At 37.1% G+C, this 22,735-nt stretch overlaps 1 protein-coding gene across 3 annotated transcripts in view; it reads right to left on the reverse strand.

Annotated features, from left to right (window-relative positions):
* Nucleotides 1–18,120: 18,120 nt before the first annotated feature.
* CCDC50 (coiled-coil domain containing 50) overlaps nucleotides 18,121–22,735 on the reverse strand; it is a 60,451-nt gene continuing 55,836 nt past the window's right edge. For all 3 annotated transcript variants that reach the window (XM_061194343.1, XM_061194342.1, XM_061194340.1), the window contains 2 exons: nucleotides 21,499–21,605; nucleotides 18,121–18,544 (listed from right to left, as the gene is read on the reverse strand). In XM_061194343.1, the coding sequence (XP_061050326.1) occupies nucleotides 18,525–18,544; nucleotides 21,499–21,605 (127 nt within the window). In that variant the 3' untranslated portion in view covers nucleotides 18,121–18,524. The remainder of the gene's footprint in view (nucleotides 18,545–21,498; nucleotides 21,606–22,735) is intronic.

Consider the following 22,735-nt stretch of genomic DNA (forward strand, 5'->3'; position numbering starts at 1 on the left):
GCCTGGAGGTGAGGTGCCCATAGGAACAGAGACAGACTAAGACCGGCAAAGAGGTGATTGGAAGGGCCAAGGCCCTGGGCTGTGTCGTAAAAGGACACTGAAGACCCAGGGACGACTATGTAGGAGAAATGGACCATCAGGGAGATAGTCACTGTCTCCAAATGTCTGAAGAGCTGTCATGAGAAGAGAAATTAAAACTGCTAGAGGGCATAAGAAGGTCAAATGATTGGAAATAAGGAAACCAGATTTATGCTGCATAAAGAGAAAACTGTTAACCCTTAAACCTGTCAAGAGAAAAGAAAAAGAGAAGAGAAGAGAAGAAAGGAGGGGAGGGGAGGGGAGGAGGGGGGAGGGGAAGGGAAGGAAAGGGGAGGACGCTACAGGTTCTAGCAAGGAATTAGAGATCATGATAATCCTGCAGTTTGATCTGGAACATCTCCTGGCTTCTTTCTGGTTTTCTTTGCCCGTAATTGAAGTTGTTATTGCTGATGAACTCAGAACATCCTTCCGGTCTGAATATGTTCTGCCTTTTATCAATAAACATGTCTGAGTTTGTTTTTTTTTTTTTCTCCCCTTAGTTTTGACTACGACAACTATCATTTATCGAATATTTTCTATGAAAAAGGTACTGTAAATTTTTGAAATAGATTATATTATTATCCCTATTTTACAGATAGGGAAACTAAGTTTCAGAGTTGATAGGTAATTTGTTCAAGCCACACAGCTAGCAAGAGAGTCAAAAACTTATTTCTAACCCAAATCTATCTGATGCACTTAAATCCCAGGGTGCGAGGTCTGAAAACAGTTCAAATTCATTACCTTGAAAGAATACTTTTTCTCATTTTGCTCTAGGAGCCTTTGTTGCATTACCAAATTCTATGCCTAGAAATTGACACAAATTCCTGGTTACTCAAGGATTCCTTCGAGATTAGCATCATAAGGTCTTTGCCCTTCGTAGATCTGTTTTCTTTGCTATTAATGTAAACCTCCACAGCAACGCCTTCTGTCATGTTCTGGTACTCAAGGCCCATGTAAGTGACACTTTAGACCACCAAGTGTTCAGTGTCCTTGACCCTAAAAAGAAAGTCATCTTTCTTTGCACTGCACTTCTCATCTGCTCCTTGGGCTTAAGTCCTTTTCCATATCTAAAATATCCTCCTTCTGACCAAAAGCTTTTATTCTTTACACTCACTCCCTCATTTCCTGCTCCCTGCACCCTGATCACTGATCTCTTGGAAAACTTTTCCCTCTTCTTCAAGAGTGTTACTCCCTTACCCCTGGGCCTCATCCCAAGATGTCATGGTACCTCACTTATTCTCTTTCTTTCTTTCTGGCCCTTTGACTCTGCTACACATGCCCATTTAAACTCCAACAATGGATCACTTCCAACCATTCAGATCTTCTGCCTCTACATATGGGTTGCTGATGCAGCTGCTGAAAAGCAAGCATTTGTGAAGACTGATGCCACCATAAATGTAGAGAATCCAATCCCAGCTGCTCTCTCGATCCACAGTACTCAGCAGTTCCTAGTCAGTCCCCTTCATCATTTCCCTTGGCTATTTTTCCAAACTGTCACCATTCTCCACTGGCTTCTAAATCCCACTTTTTTGTTGTAGAATAGAACTTTGCTTCTTATTTCACACTCCTCAGACTTCCAACCTTACCCCCTCATTCTCAGCACAGGAAATTCTCTCCTACTACACAGGAGGAAAAAAAAAAAAAGAAAGAAAGGAAGAAAGGAAGGAAGGAGGGAAGGAAGGAAGGAAGGAAGAAATGAAAGATAGAAACTCCATCCACTTCCTACCACCAAATCTATGTCATCTACACTCCGTTTTCTCTGGCCTTCGTATTATATATAACCCATTATATAATGTGATCTCCAAGGCCAAATACAAACATATATATGTATATGTGTGTGCGTGTATATGTTATACACATAGAATGCATATGACTATGTGTCTCTGGCTCCTTACTTTATCAGAAATTTTATTCTATCAGTAGTGGAATTTCTTTATTAATAGTATAAGTTCTTCAAATTTTTTTTACCCTGGTTGATCACTCTCACTAGCTTTGAAACATGCACAAATCTCTCTGAACCCTACATCCTCCTTAATGTGACTACAATTACATGGAATTAAATCCTATGTACAGAAAAGAGCCTGGAACAGAATGTAGTAAAAAGTGTTTGTCATTGTGTTTTGGTAGGACTATGGGTGATGCATTAATTGATTTAAATTCTACTTATCACAATTCTAAAAAATTCTATAATTAGCATTTAATACTTTCATAAGGTATTGTTTTTGTAAAGAGTATGACTTTTCCTAACTAAACCAGTGTATTGGTTTTTATATCCAGCCAATCCAGTTGATGAGTGCCAAGTCTCTAGTACTTCAAGGTTTAAGCCGTCTTGCCAGCTCCGAGCGCCCTCTGCTGGTAAAATGTAGATACAACAGACAAATAAGTGGAATTTACAGTTTGGTGAAGGTTAGAAAACACCAATTCGTATTGCTCAATCATTTTGTTTTCACTTGCATTATTGTATAAGAGCTAGTTAACATGTTAAAATGGGACTCCCCCCTGTCTCCGTTTGAACTGAGGTATGTAATAGATCTGTGCTGTCTGTTAAGAGGAGCCACTAGCCACGTGTGACTCCTGAGCACTTGAAATATACCTAGTTTGAACTGACAGGACTTGTGAGTGTAAAATACACACCTTCTTTCAGAATTTATTGTGGGAAAAAATTAAGCTTAAAAAAATTAAGGTTTGGGAGGTTCTCAGCTATTTTTTCGTGAAATAAACTCTCTGCTCTCTTCTCCTTCTGTGATACCCATTACCCTAATGTTGCCCTTTCTAAAAGAGTCAGGATTGTTTTTAGAGAATTTCCTCATGTTTTTAGATCTTAATTATCTTTTCCCTTCTACCTGTCTCATTTCTAGATTTCTATTTCAAGCTCACTATTTCTCTCTTCCATATGCCCTGCTTTATTTCCAATGCTTTTTAATGCATTCTTCATCTCATTTATTGAGTTCTTTAGCTCCAGAATATGTTTGGTTCTTTTTTAGAATTTCAATTTCTTTGGTAAAGTATTACTTCCGTTCACTAATTTTATTCCTGAGCTCATGAAATTGCCTCTCTTAGTTTTCTTGTAGTTTGTCAAGTTTCTTCATGACAGCTATTTTGAATTCTCTAACAGATTCAAAAAGTCAGATATTCCATGACTTTAAGTTTGGATTCTGAAAAATTGTCATTTTCTTTTAGTGATACAGTGTTATTGTGATGCTTCATGGTGTTTGACGAGTTGTTCCTTTGCTGGTGCCTTTAAAGTAGTGAACATGTTTTTACTTTAGATAAAGCTTTTTTTCTAACTTGAATCTAAAGATTCAACAGATTAGAAATTAGAGGGCTTTCTTTTATTTCTCAGTAAGTGACACTATAGCATAACATTTTGGTTTCCCTTATCTGAGCGGTCTCTGGTTGTATTTGAAAGCCCGCACTTTCCAACCCTCCACCACCTCTGTCAGAGGTTTCACCAAGTGCTCTTATTATCACTGCTTTTGTGCCTCTGGGGTTGTTGGTGCCTTGCTGTGGCTGGTGTTGCTGGCATTGCTGCCTGGGGCACTAGGATGGTGGGCACTTCTGCAGCATTCAAGATCTTCTGAGTTGCAGGCTCTGCTGCCACAGAGAGAGAGAAATGGGGAGAGGGGAAGCCAGGGTCATGGGTGCCTCTGCCTTGTCTGGTGTTATTGGGTTCCTGGATGCCACCACTGCAGGCAACCGTCAGGGGGCTGGAGTTGCGTGCACTGCCTTTCCTGCTGATCCCGGGTTCTCTGGGGCTTCAGGCTCAGCTGCCATGGCCAGGGGACCAGGATTGCAGGCACAGCCTCCACTGTTCCCCTGGTTTTGTCTCCTCTATCTGTTCCACCCATCTTTAAATGTACAGATATGTGGAATTCTCTGGCATCTGGTGTGTTGGACAGAGGCGCCTTTGTTGAGTTGTGGATGTTTTACTGGTTGTAGATTGAAAGGGAGGGACAAAGGAAACATCTCACTCTACCATGATGCTGACTTTGCTCTCCCTTGTTCTTTCATTCTTCATCCTATAAAAGCTTCCTGCCTTCCACCCCATTCTGCAGTTCTCTGAAAGAAGACTCCACTTCATAGTTTGTCCACTTAGTTTGTTAGTATCACCTAAATTGTCTTCTTTAATCATTTTTTAACACTCTGCATAGTAAATGGGGATCCCAAGAATGTCAAGGTTGGAGAGGGCTTTAGGAGCCCTCTTTTCTTTCCATGCATCAATTTAGTCAACATAGAAACGTCTACATTGAGCTCCTACTATGTGTCAGGCACTATGCTAGGCAAGAATAAGATGTAGTCCTAACCAGGGTTATATGTGGTTAGAAATCACTATTTCCCAGTGTAGCCCACTTCACCTTGAAAAATATTTCATATTAGAAAGATTCTGTTTACATCTAAATAGAATTACAAAGGAGCCTGTATGTTTGGAGAAAGTGAGTTTATAGTGGTTGGAGCATAGTTTAATGAATAACTTGCTACATCCTGAGGCAGCCTAACAGATTTAACTGTTAGAAAAGTTCACTTGTCCACTTTGTCAAAATCATCCTGGTAAGATGAAGTTTGCAAGTTGATAAAATGTTCCTCTTTTTCGCCAGTAATATTTTTACTAAAGTTTGACTTTTCTGACATTTATCACAGCTTTATTTTGGTTAGTGTTTTCATGGAACATTTTTGTTTGTTTTTTGTGTTTTTTTTTTACTTTCAACATTTCTGTATCATGTATTTTAAATATTTCTTATAAGCATCATATAAGTGGGTTTTCTCAGTCTGACAATCTATGTCTTTTAATTGGAACATTTAGTCCACAAACACTTAATATAACTACTGAAATGTTTAGGTTTGAATTTACCATCTAACTACTGGCTTTCTACTTGTTTCACTTTTTCTATGTTCTTTTTAGATTGATTATATTTTATTATTCCATTTCTCTCACTATTATCTATCTTAGTAGTTTTACATTATTTTACCACTCTTTTTGTTGTTGTAATAAAGATTACAGCAAGCATATTTGACATATCAAAGTCTAATAAAAGTTAGTATTTTTACCTCTTCCTTTACCTTGCTACTCAGTGTGTTGTTAGACCAGTGGCATAAAAATCACCTGGGAGCTTGTTAAAATTTAAAATCTCCAGCCCCACTCCAGACTTTTTGGTCAAAATCTACAATTTAACAAGATCCCTAGATGACTCATATATTAAAAATTTGAGAAATACTGCTTTATGGCACTTCAACTCCATTTACTTTTTCATAATTCATATACCATTTTGGTGTATTTTATTTATGTTTTAAACCCACAAGATACCTAATCATTGTTTTAGACAGTCAATATCCATTTATATTTACCAACAAATATATACTTTTCATTTGTTTATTCCTTTCTGTATTTCTGACCTTTCATCCAAGATCTTTTCGCTTTTGCCTGAAGTACACATACATCTTTAGTGTGGCTTTTCATAGTTTTTGTTTGAAAATTTATTTCCCTGTCATTTTAAAAACTTTATGATGGACATTTTCAAACACATATAAAAGTAGAGAGAATAGCATAATAAATCTGATTTACCCATCCCCAGTTATTGATATATGGCCTATCTTTTCTTTTTTATACTCATTTATGTCCTACCCCCTGACACCGTATCATTTCATCTATAAATATTTCAGTGTGTATCTCTGAAATATAAGAAATTTTTGTTTACAACACAACCCCAATTTCATTATCAGACCTAAAAAATTAACACTAAATTCTTAATATCAACAAATATCCAGTCAGTGTTCACATTTCCCTAATCACCTTATAGATTTCAGTCTGTTTTCAACTAGTTAAAAGTATTGCTTGTATCTTGTACTGTTCCCTTTCTCCATTTTCTTTACAAATATATTTTATTTTGAAGAATTTTTGTTGTTTGTTTTATAAAGTTTCTCATAGTCTGGATTTTGCAGATTGCAATCTTATGTTGCTATTTAAAATTGTCCTTAATGCCCTATACTTCCTATGTATTAGTAGATAAATCTAGAAACTTGGTAATTTTGTTGATAATATTGTTACTCTCATTTGGAGGGACAGAATATCTAATTCTCTCTCTTTTTATGATACCAACTGTTGGTGATCATTGTGTAGATCTATTAATTCTTTGAGGGTTGCAAAATGATTCTATCATTCTATCATTTTTTAAATTTGACTATTAGCTAAAATATTCTACAAAGGGAAATTTATCATAATCAACTATTCATTTATTCATCAGTAAGATACAGATCTTATTTAAAAAAGAAAAAAACAACAGGCAGGATAAATGCTTGATTATTCCCCATATTCACCAGTTTTCAAAATAATGAGCTGGTCCATAGCATCTGCCACAGGTGATCAGTAAGGGTTATTTTAAGGGGATAAAGATCATTTTAAATACATGGGTTTAAACATATTTGATGTCTTTCTATCCATTTCAGTTATTATCCCTATTGATGCACAAATTATCCTGTCTTTGGCTGACTGGGGATATTTTGACAAAACCTTTTTTTCTTTGACAGCTTCTTTGCTATCTGGTAGTACAAGATACTGCAGTTTCATCTTGCAAATTTAAATATCTAAAATTAGCCATTTCTCTATGAAAGCCTGATTTTTTTTTTTTTGTTTTTGGTAGAAAAAAAGACCACAATCTGTGCATGAAGGATGTTAATCGCTACCAGGGTGCTCTTTGTTTCTAGGTTTATTTGCTTTATTTTACTTTCACTTTTATAGTTTTCCTTGTAAAATTTTGTTTCATAGTGATTTAAAATAAGTATCTAGTTATAACATCAAATCTACAAGATAAGGTATATATCATTATGTCTAGCTTCTACATATCCCCTACACATGTATTTCCTCCCTCCCTATAGCTAACTTTTAAAAATTTTATAAACATTCCATTTTTTCTTATTATAAGGAAACATGCATACATAGTAGCATCACTTCCCCACCCACCCCCTTTTCCAGATACATGATGCAAAACCTTTATGCTTTCACCACCTTGCTTTTCTCATTTAAAAATATATCCTGGAAATGACTCCATGGCTGAGATTTCCCTCGTTCCTTTTGACAGCTAAATTGTACTCCATTGTTTATTACTCCTCTTGTTACTCATGAAAAGTATAGTAAGATAAATCTTCCAACATTAATCTATAAAATGACTCAAATTTGCTTTTTAAAAACTGCCCAGAGCGATGGCAGCAAAGTGACTATGTAGGCACCTCCAAGCTCTGAATTCCACCACAGAAATATCAAGAAATAAGCAGAAACTTTGTCAGAACTCTGGAAAATAGTCATAGGTTTACATTAACCAAGTGAACACAGAATCCAGAAAAAGTTAACTTAAAAACAGTAGAAAAGCTTCTAGGTATTTTACTCGCCATCGCCCCACCCCCCTCTCTGGCTCAGCCACAGTTGAAGACAGCAGCCTCCATTCCCAGTTGGGGGACCCTAGTCCCTGGTTCCAAAGGAAGCAGAGCAGAATTTATTTGCAAATTATTGTGTAAATCTTTATAACTTGACTGGGGGCTACCTGAAGGAGTGATGCAAAATGCTCATCTCTGTTTTGCCTAAGTTGGAATTCACTGAGGCTAGAAAAGCAGTGGGCATCATTTGAAAATATTGCAAAGTAGATAAACAATTCACAGGCAACTGGGGCAAGAGATTACAGTTGAGACAACAGATAGCCTGTCTTAGGAGAAAAAACCGGGGAGAGAGTTTCTTTGTGAAATTGGAGCAATCAAAAGCACCCATATTTATGGAGAAATTTAGAAAACCATACACATGCCCAGGGCAAGATGCATGCTCAGAAAAGACCTCAGAAGAACTTAAGCTTTGACCTTGGATAGATCTTAGACTCAGTGAAAGTCTGGCTAAGTGTTAAAGGAGGGCTTCAGAACAGAGTCAATCTGCAAAGACTAGGAGAGATTTTTTCCTTTTCTTTTTTTTTCACCTCTGATGTTCAAGAAAATCTCCATCAAACACAAGAAATATACATAACATAAAATATGCCATTTTAACAATAAAAGAATACACCAACAAAATAAATAAATAAATGAAATGATGAAAAAAAAGAAAAAGAGAATTGTAAAAGTGATCTTAAGTTTCCCCTGGAGGAATAAATATGAAAGAATAGCCATAGACATATTTTGAAAGAGTAATCAAGGGGAAATGTCTCACTAGATGTTAATTTCATGATTTAAAATGTAGTACTAGACTAGGAGCTAAGACAAAAATTTTTTTAAATGAGGAAATACAGAATTTGAATCATTACAATAGTGGCATTTCAAATCCACAGGAAATTAGTGTGTTGTTTAATAAATGACACAGAAAGAAAGGACCAACAAAGTGAGAAAATAAAATAAAGCTAAATTATATCAAAACAAACTCCAGGTGAACTAAACATCAAAACCTAAACAAAGTATAAAAATGCTAGATTAATATATAAGTAAATAGTGGAGTTTTCCACTTGTTGGAAGATGAAATAAACATACTTCTCCCTATTCTTCCCACTAAATGCAATAAAAAACAAACAAACAAACAAACCTTTAACGTTATATAGAAAACAAACACAAGAAGACTTAAAATGGTAGAGAAAAAAAAGATGAGGGATTTGGGGACCCCAGGAAAAACACGGTTTTGAGTTCCTTGGGTTTTCTTTTCACCTTGTATATATCAGACTTGGATCTGAAGAAGCCAGGAACCTGGAAACACCAAGAGGCCCAGAAAACAAAAGGCACCAACCAAGGGCCTGCTATCTCTAGCCAGAGAACTGGGAAAGGGACAATCTGGCAAGACAGATACGTTTAGACAACAACAGTTCTACTCCAGCCAAACACCACAGAGAAAAGGCATGGCTCCATGACTACCCTTGCCAGCAATGGCCTGGTGGGAAGCTTAGACCTTCAGCCTTGTTAGGCTGTAGGGAGGACCCTCGACCCCCTATCATACTAGGGTGGTGTCAGAGAAGGCAGAGTAGGGAGCTGGGACTTACATCCCCAAGGTGATGAGCCATCCACCATGCCCTCTCCCTGACCACACACATACACAGTGTCAGCGGGGACCATGTGAGGAGTCTGGACCTCCTCCACACCAGGCAGCAACAAGGCATCCCTCCCCTTTCTTGTTAGAATGATATAAAAGGAGGCCTAATCTCAGTTAGTCACAACTTTCAATAAGCCTTGACCTAAACATCACACTTTATGTAAAAATTAACTCAAAATGGATCAAAGATTTAAATATAAAACTTAAAACTACAAACTTGTAGAAAAAAATACAAAAGAAAATCTTCAGTATGTAGGACTAGGCAGAGTTCTTAAGACTTGACACCAAAAGCATGATTCATAAAAGGAAACTGAGATATATCACTTGGTACCCACCTCTCCAGGCCAGAAAAGTCCACTGTCATTTACACACACATCTGCCAATGGCAGATATACCTGCAGACACACACACTCACACACACACCCCGCCCCCAGCTCTGTGTCTGAGAGCCCCCAAGGCCTGGTCAGGGATTTGAGGGCAGGTGCTTGGTGGGTCAGCTGGAAAATCTTCCTCAAAGTCAGGCAGACACTGAGAGCACTGCTCGTGAGGGCACAGATCAGGAAAGGAATGACACAAAATCATCAAGTGTGGCAGGTGCACATCACAATTCACATGACCAAAGGCTCAGGAATCGGTCAGAAATATATGTTTCGGGAGTATGAAAAGTAAGGTATACTAGCAGGAGGTTCAAGAGTTCACAAGAATATCTAAAGACCTTTCAATGAAAGAGGGTCATATTTGAAGCTTGGGGATAGAAGGAGACAGATTTGGTTGGAGGAACACATGTTAAGTTGAGGGAAATGTGCTGGGTGCGGAGCTAGGAGCATCAGAACAATGCAGTCAGGAACACACGATCAGCAAAGGCAATAAACACTCAGTTAGAAGTTCTGGAGACTAATGTACAACATGGTGACTGCAGTTAATAGTAATGTGGTATATACTAGAGATTTGCTAAGAGAGTAGGTCCCAAGTGTTCTCACCACACACACCTGCGCACACAGGTAACTATGAGAGGCAATGGGTATGCGGCTTTGATTGTGGTAATCATTTCAGTGTATACATATATCAAAACAACACATTGTACACCTTAAATATATACAATTTTTGTCAAAAATTAAAAAAAATTTTTTAAAGGACACAAGGTCAGGAATGAGGCCTTTCAAACGAATGCCTAGGAAGAGTTTGTGATTTTCCAGGCTCCCAGTATTGCATGAGGCTATCTTCTCTTTTTGGGGTATCTTAAAGGAATCCAGCACATCTTGACAGCCAGGATCCTAGAATATTAGACCTGAAGGAGTACTTACAGATTGCCAACTCTCACTGCAATGAGTTTATTAGTAGAAAGGATAAGTGGTGTCCCAAGGTCCTGAACCAAGTTCACAGCAAAGCCAGGACTAGGACTCAGACCTCCTTATTCCTGTCGATTTCCTTAGTCATTGGCTCTACTGCAGTGTTTAGTTCATGTTTGTTTAAGCACGTAACTCAGATATAATGGGGAGGAAACACATGATCTTTCTGCCCCTTGATATGTGGGTGAAATTTCTTCAAATCCCTACCCTGTGACATGTAGTAGTCCAAAGCCCTCTGAGATTTCTCCCAATTTCCAAGGAGTAGAAGGCAGCTAACGTTCTCCCGGCTGTCTTTGAGCTTTCTAGTGTGCTACCTCTTCCCACCACATGGCCACAGCCCGACACTCTGACCCAGCCATATCCACAAAACCCACCCAAGCATATTGGGTACCTCCTGCCACAGATTAAGAGGAGCTGCCTTAATTACATATTTAATTTTTAAATTGACTTCTAGGTATGTATGCAAACTTTTATCCCTGGCAACTTTCACCCATTCTTTAGAAACTGAAGGCTGAAATCAACACATCAAATTTCTTCAACTAAAAAATACTGTAACGTCTGCATATCACCAGTGCTCCTTAGGTGTCTGGTATGATACCCAGTGTAAACCTTAAACAGAGCAAAGAGCAATTTTCCTTAAGCAAAAATTAGTTTATATGGGAAAAGCAAAGGACTTGCAATTTGGGACAAGCAAACTATGTTGAACCATAAGCCAGTCTGGAGAACAAATGGGAGGGGTTGTTTTGAACAGAAGTTCATTGGAGGAGAATGAGATTTTGAAGTGGTGGCGGCTTCTCATTGGCTGAAGACTAGGGCAGCTTACTGTTGCCAGGTGAGAGAGGAAATCTTCCTTCTTCCTGCTGAACTATACAAGCTGCAATGCGTGGCACGTGCGAGACCCCTCCCTTCGTGGCTTCCCAACTCCAGTTTTGGATTAGGTTTCCTTAACACGTTTTCACAACAGTATAGATATATAAGAGATCACTTAGATTCCCTGTAATATTTGCCGGAGAAGGAAGTGAGGTCTTGAGTCTGGCCGAGGGAAACTAAATATTGGGTTGGCCAAAAAGTTCATTCGGGTTTTTCCGTAACATGAAAAACCCGAACGAACTTTGTGGCCAGCCCAATAGTTACCTCTTTAAAAATCAGTTTAAGTCATTGAAAATAGTATCTTATTTTTAAGTAACCTGCTAAATTTCTGCAGAATCAGTTTCCACATCATGGCTAGTCTAGTAAAGAAAATTACTAGATAATTAGATAAACACCTCATAAAGGTAAAATGTTAAATGGTAGTTATTATTAATGTCTATTTATTATTATGTCTATTTTTAACATCCATGGAGTGCATGTGCGGTGCAGACTTGGTTTTTGGCCTCATGGAGCCTTTAATCATTCAGATTATTGTGTGAACATCCACTTACCTGTTTTTCTTTCAAATACATCAACCAAGCCACCAATCACCACACTCAAAACAAAGCCACTTCTTTAACGGATTTTTTTTTTTTTTTTTTTCCTAACGGATTTAGACTTGGGAGTACTTGTTGAGAATTTTAATGTACTAGGCAGTATAGTGTTATACATGCTTACAGTAACCAGAATAAGATAAAAAACTACTGTTATTAAACAAAGATACATTAGGATTAACTTTGTAAAGAAGAAAAAACAAATGAATATTCCCAGATCTTCCCAAGTCCTTGAATGTGGTAAAGAAAACATGAGACAGAGACCATTAACGTAACAAATGGATGACTGTATTAAGAGAAAAGGACAAGATTGGTGTTTGCCTCCATCCATTCAGGAAAACAAGCACACGGACTTATACAATACTTTGGTTTAAAAATGATTCATAATATCAATGTTAAACCTGATATTGAAAGAATCCAATGGGTCACAAGGTGTAAAAACCGAACCACTGAAACACAAGCTTGCATAGATGAATGAATGAAGATGTGTAACTGGCACTGAAGGGAGGCTGGAGCATTGGAGTCTGAATGACGTTAGCACCTCGGCCGCCCAAGACACAAGAACGTCTCCAGCACCACGGTTCTCACCTTTCCCAATGAGGTCATGAGCAGAAACCTGTGCTGTATGAAGGTGGATGGAAACAGACTGTTTCCATCAGCCTCTTCCAGAAGCGTGCACACATACCCACGGGTACCCAACATCAGTCACCTTAAGGCATCCAGTGTCCCTCACAGTTTCACTTAATCTCTAGATAGGCATGTGATTTGAGGTGGCCTCCTTGTTTTCTGTCCTCAGACTGGCAAGTCTATTCCATTAAGGTTCTGTTCAGTTCCATGAAGTAACTATTTCAAAGCTGCCTTTCCCTCTGGGGCTTGGCTACAAACTGATGAGCACTTGAGATAACATGTCACTTGTTTTTTAAACATCTACTTTCCAAATGTCAAAGGGCTTCTTACCAAAGCATCCAAAACCTCTGGGCACTGTGCAGTTACCTCTCTCAAGAGGATACTTTTCCAAATCTTGAGACAAATGACAGCACCACCTCAAATTTTCTGAGCAACTTGATTTATATGAACAAACTCCTGTACTTTATAATTCGGCACCTTTCAAAATACAATAGCGTGTTGGGATGGATTCTTCTTAAGGAAAACCGCATTACAGAGAATTCTCATTTTGGAACATCATTTTTATATGCTATCACAATACTTCATGAACTAAATATTGGGTTGCCTTTAAGAGGCAGGTGAAAAATATAGCTATATCCGAGAAGGGCATTTGGCTTTCAGTTTATGGCAAAGCTGAAGGTATAGCCTACGGGGATTTCAGAGGCTAATTCAATAAGAAATTTTAGAAATTCTGATATCAAAAACCCTCTCACTAAATTTAACAGTTAGAAACTCTTTTAGCAATTATGGTCTGAAACTCAGTGCAACAAAAACTTATCCTAAGTATATGATGTGTAATAGTATATTCTCTCAACTGTCTTCTCTTTGCTGTCCTTAATCCTTGCTCTTTTGTGAAGGAAATGTCACTTGACCCCTGTCTTTCAATTCTTCCATTCTTTCTATATGAAACTCAGCAATGAATCATGGGGCACTAAGTTACACAATTAATTCTGTTCTTATCTGAAATGCCTTATGCTATGAAAAAGTTACTCAAGATGAGAGAAAAATTTTCTAGTTTGCTGAGAATACACAAAAAACATTTAAGTCTATTAGGAACATATATCTAGGCAGTGTTCACACATATTTAAGGGCAAAGAGAATGATTTTTAGGACCAGACATTTCCACAAATCAACATGATTACTTAGATGACTGTGCTGGTCTGTAGCATCAAATACAACCCTAAAAAACACTCTGGTGTCTCCCCTACCATAGCAAAAGTCTCTGATTGATTTTCTCTTAAAAGTAATAAAATAGAAACACTCTTCATATCAACAAATCTCCCATTTGAGTAAATGTCTCTGTTTTGTTTGGTTTTCTTTTTTTGTTAATGTATGCACTTTAATACATAAGAGTGTTGGTGAAATTCTTACAAAACAATAATGACTGACTTCACACTGCATAAGAGAACCTTTGGAAATATCTTCTACAGAGTCGCCATAGAAAAGGAGGACAGTCAACTCTCAATTATTTAGGAAGTGATCACCCGAAGAGTCCGGTCAGGAAATTCTCTCTCTCCTACTACTAGCCTTCTTGGTCATGCCACTGCTCATTCATAGATTGAGAGGCGATTTGAAATGGAATGACATACCTATCAGTGTGGATGTCACTCACAGCTTGGTGTGAGGACGTCCAAAGCTTCTGATGATGAGGATGTCCGGGGCTCACCTGTGAATTTTATATCTCAATGGAGAGTTGACAGTCGTTCACATATAGGAAATACAGTACACTGACCTTGGTCAGAATCAAACTAATTTAAGGCAATACTGCTCCTCACAGACGTTGCTGGCATAAAGTGCAGGTCTCATAAGAAAAGTGACTCTGTAGAAGTGAGGATTTCCTACTTTACCCTTTCCTTCTTGATTTCTCTAGAAATAAATTCAGCATTTCTAATGAGAGTTAAATGGCAGGAGTGACAACAGCCTCAACTCTTCCCTTTAACAGTCTTACGTATCCTCAGGGATAAAAGAGACTCTTCCCGGAGAACTCTGGGTGACACTGTGCCCCGTGCAGCATTATCAGGCCAGTCTCCAGGTTGCTTCTCCCTGCCCAGATGACCTACTATGGACTAGGGAGAAAAAAGGATCCTATCACCAGTAAGAAAAGCAGTTATGGCTTTAAGACTCACAGGCACCACCAGATAGGAGGAAAAATGGGATCATTTTATCTAACTTTTCTCTGACTCTGAGCAGTAAGCAATGGACAAAGTACTCTAAAAATCTGTTTTTGTCTTTGTTTCTTTTTCTTTTCGCTCAAAGAGCAGGTTTTGATTTTTGTATGCTTGTTTCTAAAAAGCCAGTATTATCAGAATATGGCACACTATGTAACAGTGAAATCTACCTGAAGGGTTCCCTTTTCTGTATTAACGTCCCCAACACAAATAGTGCTTTCCCAAAAGGGAAAAAAGCCTTTGAGTTCAAGTTCTATTTTGTTCTCAGTCCTTCAGAAAGTTGCTTACACAGGGGTCTTACGCCTTTATTTGGCTGAGGATATTACAGCCAATCACCACAGTTATCTTGCAAGAAAATCATCACTGAATAAATGAATAATCTTGGTACTCCCCAACGTAATTTTTATATAAAGACGACACTCATTAAAAATCAAGGCCCTAGAGTGTTAACCACTTACGTGGTAAACTGAACGCACCATATTATACCAGGTGTTTCCAAAGACCAATTTGGCACAAGACAAAATTCAGAGAACATTTGACAGTATTAAAGAAAAATAATAATCAGTTAAAAGTTAATTAGTTTTATACTGAAAAGTCCCAAGATTGTGCGAAAGGTACGGACAAAGTCAGCAACGGATTAATTCATGGTCCAGTCCCGCTGTGGGCCACAGTAGAGAAGAAAAGGGGAAAACAGGTCTGGTTCCTAATTTCCTCGTGAGTCCAGTGGAACACAAGGCCCAAGTTCACACATTTTGGAATATGTTGATCTAGATCCAAGTGGCCACTGCCATTCTAAAAAGGTTTTCCTCCTGGGAGCATCTATCCGTATCTTTTCTAATTTAGATGTTTCTCTATGATCAAAAACCATATAGTCTTTTCTGCAGTTCAATAGTCTGTTGCTGGTTGTTGTAAAGTCACTTGGGAAATAGTAAGTCCAAGACTTTGTATGCAAAGTCACCTTCTAAAAATCGCAGTGTTATTTTAAAGCATGTGTAGCAACCGTCCAGTCTCCCAATAAAATTATGTCTAACAATGGTTAGACAGTAGAGTCACATTATTTTCAACTCAGAACACTTAATCTTACCCTTATCTAACCTTGTTTCCAGGCGATGACTTACAAAAAGTTAGGCTGGGGCAATGGGGTGTGCATGTCCAGTAGCCTTATGATAAGGCTCCACAACACACTGTGCTTATTCAGTGACACTGATGTTAATGAGGCCTGGTCTCCACAGAACAGAGGTATGTATGGCAACAGAAAGATTTTCCAAGGCCAGAAGTATTAGTTTACATCACAACGTTAAAGCATAATACATTGTGGGCCTAAAAATTAAATTGTGTGTGTTCCAGCAGTAGGAACAGAAACAAAATAAATGCTTCCATATTTATATAAAAATGACAAAGTGAAAAGCAGAGAACACAGTGAAGAATGTCTGGCAGTTCCTTAAAATACAATTGTTAGTTGCTTCTATAGTCTCAAAGATAACAATTACACTATTTGAATGAGAGTAAGAGGAATTCAACTGGTTGAATTTGATCTGTCTCCTTACTCACAGGGAAAGAATTATTCTGATACTCCTTAAAGTGTTTGCTTTACAAAAAAAATAAAATTAAATTAAAATATTTTAAAATTCTAATCTTTTAAAAACCTTAAAAAAAACAACACATTTTCAATACAGAGGCTGAATTTGCGTGTCACGATGGAAATACCACCTTTGGTCACTCACTAAGACAGCTGAAACACTAACATCCTGGTCACGTGTTAACTGACCTGACATTTTTTGAGTAAAATATATCCAGTTAGCATTTTACAATAATAAATATGACTGGATGAAGTAATACATGAGAGGCAAGAGAAATGGAGAATTTGAAAAGAAGAACTGATCATTGTATGAGATAGAAAAATAAACATTTATAAAATAAAAATATGGCAAATGTTGTTGCCCATTTGCCTGATTTTCAAATAAAAATATACTGTATTTTTTTCTTTAAAGCTACCATAAAAAACTTTAAAACATGAAGCAAAATCACAGGGCAGACAAAGAAAAATATAGCATTACTGTAAATCAATAATACCTAAACTTTGGATATTGAAACCACCCTCTGGAATTTGATTTAAGGCTAGGATCTCCATTTGGTCTGCCCTTGTCTATTTAAATAAAGACTTTTTCTCATTCATTTCATCCTGGACATTCAAAGTCCTGTTATCCTTCCTTTCCCCAATTTTCCGAAATGACTACATTCGTAAGGGTTTTGTTTCTTTCTAGATTATCATTTTCCCAAAACTTAATTCTTAGATATCTTTTACTTAAGTTCATACAGTCCAAAAACTTTATGAAACTAAAGATCTTTCTCAAAATGAAAAACCCAAATCTGCTCTGAGAAACTAGTCTAAAAAGCTTCCTGAATATTGCCCAACTTTAAAGACTATCTCAAAAGATAAGGCAAACAGAAGCCAGAAAAGAATGGATTAACAATTTTTCTCAAGTCACCCACAGATTTCTTTCCTAAACGAACATCACACTAAAATGCCAAAAACGTCAGATTCATACAATGAAAAATAACAGGAAGTCAGGCTGAAAGGATATTATTTGTATATATAGCATGACTGATATTTATGTTAACTAACTAGTATGGGAAAAGAGGCATTTCCATGAGGTTAGAAGATGGAAAAAAATTCCATATTTCTTGAAGAGGGGTTTAAAGGTCTGGCACAAAAGGAATCCAATGCCCATGTGTCACTAACAAATGTGTAGAACCAAATAGTTGGATGAAGAACCCCTTTATCAACTTCATGCCCAATTAATCTACTTATTGACAGATATACAAAATAATTTTGAGAGGTTGCCAACAAATGCTGCTATGATCAATCTTACAGCTAGAGAAAATGATGGCAGCATCACGTATATAAACATCTTTCCATCTCCATTCCCCTCCGCTTTATAAGTAAATGTAAAATAAGAGAAGGGATACAAAATTTTTCATTTTCAGTTTTCCGATTTTCAGTTGATTTTGCACAGACTTTAGTTAAAACTTCACAGAATTAAATTTTTGCCAGTAAACACTAATAAATGGTCCAATGCCCAGAGGCTTCAGAAAGCCTTGCTATTGAGGAGGCAATGGCAGTGACGGTGTTAGTGAACGACATCTAGGCCAATCTTCCCAGGAGGGCGTGTAAGGATATGTAAAACCTCTACAGTGCTGGTAGTCTGTTACATATTTCAACTGTTCGAGGTTTTTTGTTTTTTTTTTATATTTTATGGTTGTGATTTTTTTTTCTTTCCTTGAGTAGTAAAAAAAAAAAGCAAACGTCTCTGTCTTTTAATATATCATACACTAATGAACCAAAAAAAAGCTATTTCTTATATTCTTTTATTCTGCATTGCATCCAAACATTGTGTTACTTTGATCATTATCTCCACGAAATTCTAATTGCTAAATAAAGCCTATTCCCTAGATATCAATACTCCATACCTAACGAAAATGGCATTTTATAGAGCTCTTAGATACTATATCCCAGAAAGCGTATGCAGCATAAAGGTGGCCAATATTCAGAAGCTAGATTTTCTTGTACTGCCCAAGTGATCAGGAATAACCAAAACATTTTAAATGAATGAAAATTATTTATGGTCTAAAAAACACTTGAGGATAAATCTGAGGAATACAAAATATAGGAGAAAAAAATAAGCACGGAATGCATTCTGTATCATCCAGTAATTTTGCTACAGTGAGTCCGTTTTCAAGGCAGATTCCTAGGTTTTTACGGCTTATAATGGAAACCTGAAGAGAGAAGGAAAAAAGAAGAAAAACAATGAAGGAAAAATCTCTGAGACACTGTTTTTCTCCCTGCTCAGGTAAAATAATTTACCTATATATATATATTTTTTAACATCTTTATTGGAGTATAATTGCTTTACAATGGTGTGTTAGTTTCTGCTTTATAACAAAGTGAAATCAGTTATACATATACATATGTTCCCATGTCTCTTCCCTCTTGCGTCACCCTCCCTATCCCACCCCTCTAGGTGGTCACAAAGCACCGAGCTGATTTCCCTGTGCTATGCGACTGCTTCCCACTAGCTAGCTATTTTACATTTAGTAGTGTATATATGTCCATGGCACTCTCTCACCCTGTCAGATCTTACCCTTCCCCCTCCCCATATCCCCAAGTCCATTCTCTAGTAGGTCTGTGTCTTTATTCCCGTCTTGCCACTAGGTTCTTCATGACTTTTTTTTTTTTTCCTTAGATTCCATATATATGTGTTAGCATACTGTATTTGTTTTTCTCTTTCTGACTTACTTCACTCTGTATGACAGACTCTAACTCCATCCACCTCACTACAAACACCTGCATTTTGTTTCTTTTTTGGCTGAGTAATATTCCATTGTATATATGTGCCACATCTTCTTTATCCATTCATCTGTTGATGGACACTTAGGTTGCTTCCATGTCCTGGCTATTGTAAATACAGCTGCAATGAACATTGTGGTACATGACTCTTTCTGAATTATGGTTTTCTCAGGGTATATGCCCAGTAGTGGGATTGCTGGGTCGTATGGTAGTTCTATTTTTAGTTTTTTAAGGAACCTCCATACTGTTCTCCATGGTGGCTGTATCAATTTACATTCCCACCAACAGTGCAAGAGTGTTCCCTTTTCTCCACACCCTCTCCAACATTTATTGTTTCTAGATTTTTTGATGATGGCCATTCTGACCGGTGTGAGATGATATCTCATTATAGTTTTGATTTGCATTTCTCTAATGATTAATGATGTTGAGCATTCTTTCATGTGTCTGTTGGCAATCTGTATATCTTCTTTGGAGAAATGTCTATTTAGGTCTTCTGCCCATTTTTGGATTGGGTTGTTTGTTTTTTTGTTATTGAGCTGCATGAGCTGCTTGTAAATCTTGGAGATTAATCCTTTGTCAGTTGCTTCATTTGCAAATATTTTTTTTGCAAATATTTTAAATATTTTAATATTTTGCAAATATTTTAAATACCTATATTTATATGCATTTCAAGTGGTTCATATTTTGTTTGTTTTTGCTTGTAAGAATACAATTGGCTCTCCATATCTGCAGGTTCCCCATCCACCATGGACTGAAAATATTCAGAAAAAAAATTTCCAAAAAGTTCCAAAAAGCAAAACTTGAATTTGCCATATGTTTGCAAGTATTTACAGAGCATTTATACTGTATTACGTATTGTAAGTAATCTAGAGATGATTTACAGTTTAGGGGAGGACGCATGGCAAATGCTATGCCATTTTATACAAGGGTCTTGAGTATCCGAGGATTCTGAGATCCTCAGGGGTCCTGGAGCCAACCTCCTGCAGATACCCAGGTTGTATTTACATTCAGAATCAATGTGTTATTTTAATATTATGTATCAAATGTATGTCAAGGACAGGAAGGCACCTCCTAAAAGTGATGCATGTATATAATTTGAGAAAGAACATCATGAACTTCCTCCAGTTAAACAAGGGATGGTAAAAAGGCCACCAACTGATGAAAATTGTAGTGTATGGGTTGTTTTGATAATATTCAACTAATCTCATCTTTTAAATAATGTTTTTTGTCTTAATGTCAACATTGGATGAATGACAGAATGATAGGGAAGCAGGAGAAGGAGAGCTTTTTAAAAAATACAAATGCCTGGCAAAACTTGCCCCCAGAAATTCTAATTTAATTAGTCTAGAGTGGCACCTGTGCAATGGTATCTTGTAATCACTGCAGGAAAGAAAATTTAAGTAAGTTTGGGAAGGCAATCATTAGATTTGGGAAAGGATAATGAAAACATCACCTAATAAATCTTCAAAAACCGTAAAAAAACCTAAACATCAATTGATAAGGACTAATCTTTGTAAAGTCTGTTGCAATCTGCTTTCATATATTTTACTCATGTAATCCTGACAATGCTGATACCATTAAAATCACCTCCATTTTTAGATGAGCAAATTAATATGAGAAACTACATTTTCATCACTCATTTTATGACTGTCATAAAAATACATATAAGTGAACGCATATGGTTAGTAGAGGAACTAGACCCGATTATTCCTTTCATTTTAAAGATCTGGTCCAACTTAGATCTCATATTTTTTCTTCATTTTCTTTGTCCCATTTTTCTTCCATGTGATGTGTTTTGTGTGATGTGTGTATGTATGTGTGTATTTTAATCTAATTAAGAGAATCATGGGCAGATGAGAAACAAGAGCCAAGACAGGAAAAGCCCAGTAGATCTAAGTGGGGGACAGAGTCACCCTTTAAGAATCTGATAAAAGCTATGAACGAACTCTCTCTGGACCCTTGAACAATGTGGGGTTTAGGGGTGCTGATTCTCTGCACAGTTGAAAATCCATGTATAATTTATAGTTGGCCCTCTGTATACACATCTGCAGACTCAGCCAATATGGATGGTGTAGTACTGAAAGATTTATTACCGAAAAAAATCCATGTATAAATGAACCCCTGTGCAGTTCAAACCTATGTTGTTCAAGGGTCAACTAACTGTACATAGAAAGTCCTATATTCAGCTTAAGGTGTTTGCTTTCTGTTTTTTAACCATTTTTGTTTGTTTTCTAATAAATGAAGACTACTATAACGATCTGCCAAGAGGAAGAATAGCATATTTTTCCACTCTAGTGATCTATAAGACAGCATCTGGCTTTTCCAGCACAGCATGAGGATTATTAAAACGGACCTTAAACCTGACCATATATACTTTTCTTACCTTTATGAGAAGACTCTGACTTTGAGAAATGACGTGTGGAATTATGCTGGTTTGTAAAATGAGTGTAATCCAAATCCTCAGCCTCTGTCATGGTAGGTGGTAGTGGCCTGAAAAGAAGTTAGAATTTAAAGAGATACTCTAAGGCGTAATGACAACAATTCCACCTCTCACTGGATCACTTGGCAAAAACATTTTCAGTAGAAATACAAAGCCAGAATATTTTAGAATCCTCATGTTAGTTCCTGGCCAGTTACGTGACCTTGGATAAATTATTTAATCTTACTGTTCCTTTGTTCTGATGCACATAATTCAATAAACACAAATATTTTCTGAACACCTAATATGTGTGAGGCATTGTGCTAAGGGTTAGAGAAACAAAGATTAATGTTATCACTGCCATTAATGAGAAGTATACTTTGTTTTGGTAGGTATTACGAAGAAAAAGAGAAAGAAAGGAAAGGATAGAAGGGAAGAAAGTAATTAAGGGAGAGAGGGAGGCAGGTAAGAAGGGAGGACAGAGAGGGGACGCTGGCCAACACAGAAAATTTAGAGCAAAGTTCCTTAAACCACTAGGTGGCAGAGTAGAACTTAGAGAAGGAAAGGGCAGTAATATCAATACATGTGCAACTTTTCATGTCAAAACAAGACAAACTGTAAAAAAAATTGGGAAATTTTTAATACTCCAAACTTTGTATTATTTTACTTATATAACATAGATTTTTGCAAACATTTGGCACTGATAAAGATAGAACAAAATCTCTCCCTTTTTTTGGTTGTTGTTTCCTAAAGGCGTGCTCAACATTTGCGTTCAAGCATGGAACCAGATGACGTTAAGACCTGCCAAATGTACAGCCATGTTGTAGGATGCTTCGTGTAATTATATATGCAATATGGAAAACATAAATATTTTGAAGTTTGGAAAGTTATGGTCGGTTTGGGTATAATGGGTTCTGTCATATAAGAATAAGGACAAGTAAGTGTTCAAATTTCTCACCCTGACCCAAGCGGTAGGTATCTCCCTGGGTAGTCAGTGTCTGGAAGAGGTCAGCATCGGACGTAAATTTGTGTATATATTGAGGACTATGCTATGGGCTCTACAGAGACGATCTCAACTTTCAGGATGAGTTTGCATGGTAGCTATCATCCACATATTTTAGAGTTAGATTAGGTTAGATCAGGTAAGTGATCTAAGTTCACACAGTTGTTTAGTGGTAGAGCCAGGGCTCAAACTCAACTG

This window comes from Eubalaena glacialis, chromosome 6 (genome assembly GCF_028564815.1).
Source record: "Eubalaena glacialis isolate mEubGla1 chromosome 6, mEubGla1.1.hap2.+ XY, whole genome shotgun sequence".
Taxonomy (NCBI): domain Eukaryota; kingdom Metazoa; phylum Chordata; class Mammalia; order Artiodactyla; family Balaenidae; genus Eubalaena; species Eubalaena glacialis.